Raw genomic sequence first — 6,420 nt, 5'->3', positions numbered from 1 at the left:
CGCTTCAGAGGAAAGGACCTCTCATCTCTCAACAAACACATTTGCTCGTTGCCTTTCTCCTCCCATGATTTCCTCACGACCATAGGAAGGGAGGCAAGTGGAGGACTCGAGGAGGCAATTTAAGGGTTATGAGATGCAACCTTTGTTTCTCCATCTCCGCCACCGGAGTCAGTACTCACTCCAAAGCCAATCCCCGCCACTTTCTCACTAGCTCTACCACACCCTCCCCACGCACACACAACCACACTGGCTCTGCTAGTCTCTTAAAGAGATACAGTAGAACGAAGCAGACGCTCCAGCGCACAAGCATAAATCCTCATGGTATAAGCCACTTACGTAGGCTACGGCGTAGGCTCTGTGTAGAGCCTAGGTACGACCATAAATCAGCCTTTAGTACACAATAACTGTTAATCTTATGCGTCAATGCTGCTCTAAATTTTAACTAGGCTATATGTACCTAGGTTTTCACTAAAAAAGTGCAGGGTTTCTGTCTTCTCAGCCAACAAAAGGTGATCTCAACTTCAGGTTTTAGTTATTTATAACTTTTGTTAATTGTAAATGTTAAAAACTAAACAGATTTAAATTCAAAAAGGGATTTGACAAAATCTGGATTGAATTAAATGCCATCAAACCTCACTGCTCGCAATAGTTACATTATTATTATTATTATAATAATAATTATGATGAGGGAATGCAGTGCAGTCTTTTCCAAAATCAGTCTGCACTAGCAGGCAATAACAATGCACACCAACAAACCTAATGCAAACTTAGTGTTCAGTGTGATGGATTATACAACACAAGAGTCTGCCAACAGCAGAATAAAACTATTAAAAAAAAAAAAAAACTTTCCAAATGGTACCAGCAACAAAAATCCTTCACAAGACTTCCCCAAGATCTAAAATGTCTTTAAACATCAACATTTGTCATTGAAGAAATAACAGGCAAAGTTTGTATTCACAAGGTCAGTTTTCTCAACAGAGAAACTGGGTTGTGCTATTAAAGCTTCACCATTCCTTCCACTTACTGACTGAAGGACTTAGTTAAAAAACAGTCTGAAGGAGTCTAAGTAACAAGTGGGTGTTCAGAATACTGTTTCTTCTGCCAAAAAGGTATTTGCCAAAAAAGTATTTGCTAAAAAATATAGGCCTTCAATCAGTCCAACAAAATGTACTGCATTTCACCAACACAACACCACCTAGCTCTGGTGTATGTCATCAGGTTTTGCAAGCACAGTATTAACAAAGAACAAACGAAACAACAGGCTGCTACTCAATAGCAAGCCAAATTAGAGGGAGAAATTAACACTAGAAAAACCATCCAAATAATGGTACATTTGGTACACAAACACCCTTTGAATGCTCCGATTTGTTTTAAAAAATTTATAAAACTCCTTGGCTGGAGAAATAAAGAAAGGGATTTGGGGGAATTTACTATTCACTATGGCCCGAGACAAAACCATTTTTTTCGTTTAGAGACTAAAACACTGAAGACCTGTTGCAGAACTGTATATGCCAGTAAGCACAATGCTATTATGTGAAGGCTGAGGACAACAACAAGGCGACAGTAGAGAATACATTTGCAGAACAAAGCATGAGAGCCAACCTGTGCAGTCAAACACAAGAGTCCCAAGGAGAAAACTCCAGCAGGAGAAAACCCAGCATAGCAGCGTGGGAGGGAAAGAGCAGCAATCAGCATACATCAAGTCACTCTGCTGCCAGAAACAAAACAAAAAAATCTCTGAAAACTTGCAAGACTCAGACCACGCAACCTGAACACATCACAAGCAGAGCCCTCTGAGGCATGGGATGCTGAAGAAAGGCTCTAACCCCAACAGAGCTGACATTTAAGAGAAGACAGGAGTGGACTCACGGTTTTGAAGTCACTGTGGCTGCAGTCCTGGCCTTGGTAACGGCAGTAGAGCATCATCTCTTTGAGGTCGTGGCCGACCCTTTCGATGAACTCCTTCATGCTAAACGCCTTGGGCCTGTAGGCGGTGAAGTTGGCTTTTTCCTGCAGGAAAGCCAGCACGTCAGGCTCGGCTAGGTGCGGCTGGGGGATTGTCAGGTGCACATCCAGCAGGGCCAGCAGCTCTCCAGCGTGGTACAGATCGTTGCGCGTGAGGCGGCTGAAGCGGTAAGCGTTGAGGTTACAAATGGTCACAGCAGGGAAGACCAGGCTGCTCGACACTACGGCGTCGATGCTGGTCACATGAGGGTAGGAGAGGAAATAGGCCAGGCGCTCGGCGCTCTCCAGGGCCAACAGTCCCAGGCAGGCCAGCAGAGCCGCAGCCCAGAGCAAGCGGCGCACACTGGGCTGACCATAAGGAAAGATGAAGCGCAGGCCGTGCAATGTGCTGGTGTGAGCGAAGGCCTGCCAGGAGGTGGGGTGCAGGCTGGAGCTCTCTTGGCTCCCCTGACTGCCACAGCTCTCCTTCAGATCCATCATCAGCCCTCCAGCCCCTCAGCCAGGGAGCCCCCGGTGCACTCACACCTGCACAGACAGCGAGGGAACAACGTCAGTAAACGATTCACAGCCCATAATCATAGTGAGCATATTACTAAAGCCAACGGAAAATAGAGGCATCAAAGAGTGAAAGACAAGAGGAAAAAAGTCAGGCAAAAATAAGAGCCCTGCAGCAACACTGATAAACACAGAAAACACAGCAAATTTAAAGCAAAGCAACAACTGACATGAAGAGGAAGTATACATTAGGAGGCAAAGATCTCTACACCCCAAATAACTACTACGGCACGTAAGAGATCACACACTCCCTTGAGCTGAGAGTTACTGTGGCTGCCAGTCTGCCTGTGGCTCCTATTACACCCCCAACACCCACTCATCCCAAATCTCAAACTGCGCCCCCACCCCCTCCATCATCTGTCACCCTCTGTGACTACTCAATTTTATTGACAAAATTCCCAGAAGTACTCTGTCCTCTGTGACACCCCGAGTGAGAGGTGAGAGCTTACAGTCTATGGGTGAGAGTCACTTAACCCGCAAGCCAATCAAAGCTGCCTCTGTGTATTTAACGTCCCAACTCATCTTCATTCAAAAAAAACACACACACACACACACACTCTCATGCATCAGTGTGCTCGCAAATTGACACACACACACACACACACACACACACACACACACCTAAGGATCTCCCATGTGCTCAACTAATGATAAGCCTAAGCACCTCTCTCGTTCAGCCTAGAGCGAAGACATCCAGCTGGCACGAGTGTGTGTAAGTCTGAGAGTGCACGTGTTTGTGCGTGTGTGAGAGAGAGAGAGAGAGAGAGAGAGCGAGAGAGAGAGAGAGAGAAAAAGGGAGAGCCGTTGATCAGAGCTGCTGGTTATTCTTGCATGCCGATCCAAACTCCTCCCGTTTTCCTCTGGCCAGATACATCCGCTTTCCCTTCTCTTCCCAGCTCATCTGTGGCAGTAGCGAACAACAGCGGAGCCGGGAGAGACGGGAGGCGCACACACACACCAACACACATGCTCAGAGAGGAGAGAGAGAGAGGGGAGAGAGAGGGAGGGGGGGAGAAAGAGAGGAGGAAAGACGGCGCTCTCCTCCTTTCCTCTCTCCAAAGCAAAGTCTCTTATTGAATATGTTTCCTTCCTCCTCCAACACCACCACCGTCCCTCTCTCATTTGTCTCTCAGTCTTTCACATTTCCACATCTCGTCTGTCATCACAAACAGAGTGATGGATGGATGCAAAACGTGAGGCTGTCGAAGAGACAGATAGAGGGGAAAACAGTGGTGGATGCTTGGTAGGGGAGGGGGGGTGTATGTCATGGGAAGTGAAGCAGAAGCAGAGAAGGAGTAGTGAAAGGAGGTTGGAGGGAGGGATGAGGACAAAAATAAGACAGGAAAACTAAAAAAAGAGCAAGCAAAGAAGTGTGGTCACAGGCTGCACAGCAATGTCACAGAGGATTTCAGACACATAACGTCAGGCTCGTTAGTCACATTCACAGGTAATGAAACACTGACACTGTACACCTACAGTGGTGTGAAAAAGTGTTTGCCCCCTTCCTCATTTCCTGTTCCTTTGCATGTTTGTCACACTTAAGTGTTTCGGAACATCAAACCAATTTAAACAATAGTCAAGGACAACACAAGTAAACACAAAATGCAATTTGTAAATGAAGGTGTTAATTATTAAAGGTGAAAAAAAATCCAAACCATCATGGCCCTGTGTGAAAAAGTGATTGCCCCCTAAACCTAATAACTGGTTGGGCCACCCTTAGCAGCAACAACTGCAACCAAGCGTTTGCGATAACGTGCAATGAGGCTTTTACAGCGTCCTGGAGGAATTTTGGCCCACTCATCTTTGCAGAATTGTCCTAATTCAGTTACATTAGAGGGTTTTCGAGCATGAACGGCCTTTTTAAGGTCATACCACAACATCTCAATAGGATTCAGGTCAGGACTTTGGCTAGGCCACTCCAAAGTCTTCATTTAGTTTTTCTTCAGCCATTCGGTGGTGGACTTGCTGGTGTGTTTAGGATCATTGTCCTGCTGCAGAACCCAAGTTCGTTTCAGCTTGAGTACACGAACAGATGGTCGGACATTCTCCTTCAGGATCTCTTGGTAGACAGCAGAATTCATAGTTCCTTTTATCACGGCAAGTCTTCCAGGTCCTGAAGCAGCAAAACAGCCCCAGACCATCACACTACCACCACCATATTTTACAGTTGGTATAATGTTCTTTTTATGAAATGCAGTGTTCCTTCTACGCCAGATATACTTGGACACACACCTTCCAAGAGTTCCACTTTTGTCTCATCGGTCCACAGAATGTTGTCCCAAAAGTCTTGGGGATCATCAAGATGTGTTCTGGAGAAATTGAGACAAGCTTTGATGTTCTTTTTGCTCAGCAGTGGTTTTCTCCTTGGAACTCTGCCATGCAGGCCATTTTTGCCCAGTCTTTTCCTGATGGTGGAGGCATGAGCGCTGACCTTAACTGAGGCAAGTGAGGCCTGCAGTTCTTTGGGACGTTGTTGTGGGGTCTTTTGTGACCTCTTGGATGAGTCGTCGCTGCGCTCTTGGGGGGTAATTTTGGGCGGCCGGCCACTCCTGGGAAGGTTCACCACTGTTCCATGTCTTCGCCATTTGTGGATAATGGCTCTCACTGTGGTTCGCTGGATTCCCAAAGCTTTGGAAATGGCTTTATAACCCTTTCCAGACTGATAGATCTCAATTACTTTCTTTCTCAATTGTTCCTGAATTTCTTTGGGTCTCGGCATGATGTGTAGCTTTTAAGGATCTTCTGGTGGACCTTACTGTGTCAAGCAGCTCCTATTTAAGTGATGCCTTGATTGTGAACAGGTGTGGCAATAATCAGGCCTGGGTGTGACTAGAGAAATTGAACTCATGTGTGGACAACCACAGTTATAGTATGTTTTAACAAGGGGGGCAATCACTTTTTCACACAGGGCCATGATGGTTTGGATTTTTTTTCTCCTTTAATAATAAACACCTTCATTTACAAATTGCATTTTGTGTTTACTTGTGTTGTCCTTGACTTTTGTTTAAATTGGTTTGATGTTCCGAAACACTTAAGTGTGACAAACATGCAAAGGAACAGGAAATGAGGAAGGGGGCAAACACTTTTTCACACCACTGTATAGGCCTATCTGTAATCTCAGGCATTTTATCCTTGTGAGTAGCAGTGTTTTTATCAATCAAGGGTCAGTATGTGAAGCGATATGAGGAAAGTAAAAGAAGGCTGTGAGAGTGTTAAAAGGTAGCCGAAGAGGATACTGCTTCAGTGTGTATTTGGACTGAATGGAAATAGACAGGTTGTCAACATCTTTGACAATAAATCTGAATCACTTTCAGGTTACAGAGAGAAAAGCTGAATGATGCTGGACTTTGTAGCTGATACTGACACTGGTATTTAGGAGTAAAAAGTAAGGATCCTTTAAATTAAAGGATTGTTGTGGCCGAGGGAAAATAAACACCAACAGCAAAGAGGAGGAAAATTGGAATCATTACATTTGTGTCAATAGCAACAACAAAAAAAAAGTACACAAACAGTATGACCTGTATATAAGAAAGTCAGCATGCACACACATCATTATGTGTGGCTGTATCATATTGACATGTTCAAACAAAGGTCATGTGGATTATTATCATAGTCAGCGACACTAGTTGACACTACCTGCACACATTACACCTGCACCATTTGCAATGCCACACAACATGTAAAATGGCTAATGATAATGAAATGTTAGCTGAATACAGATTTAACAGAAGTGATTAATGCAATACGTAGGCTAAATAGATATTGTCAATCATTATACACAAATCTTTATTTTTTGGGGCTAGAGTTTTACAACGGTATTTTAACGTTAACTATTATGTGTTTTACTGGGTTAAAAATTAATATCTGCTTCACACCCGTCGAAATAACGTTCATTTTAGC

The 6,420-nt window shown here is 44.5% G+C and overlaps 1 protein-coding gene across 1 annotated transcript in view; it reads right to left on the bottom strand.

Annotated features, from left to right (window-relative positions):
* The window catches only part of asic2 (acid-sensing (proton-gated) ion channel 2), a 410,215-nt gene that overhangs the window by 403,692 nt on the left and 103 nt on the right, over positions 1–6,420 (bottom strand). Inside the window, exon 2 of the mRNA XM_078270169.1 lies at positions 1,870–2,490. Within this exon, the coding sequence (XP_078126295.1) occupies positions 1,870–2,445 (576 nt within the window). The 5' untranslated portion in view covers positions 2,446–2,490. The remainder of the gene's footprint in view (positions 1–1,869; positions 2,491–6,420) is intronic.

Source organism: Sander vitreus, chromosome 15, assembly GCF_031162955.1.
Source record: "Sander vitreus isolate 19-12246 chromosome 15, sanVit1, whole genome shotgun sequence".
Lineage (NCBI taxonomy): Eukaryota > Metazoa > Chordata > Actinopteri > Perciformes > Percidae > Sander > Sander vitreus.
Note: the sequence above shows the minus strand (reverse complement) of the source record. Positions and strands in the feature narration are given on the sequence as shown.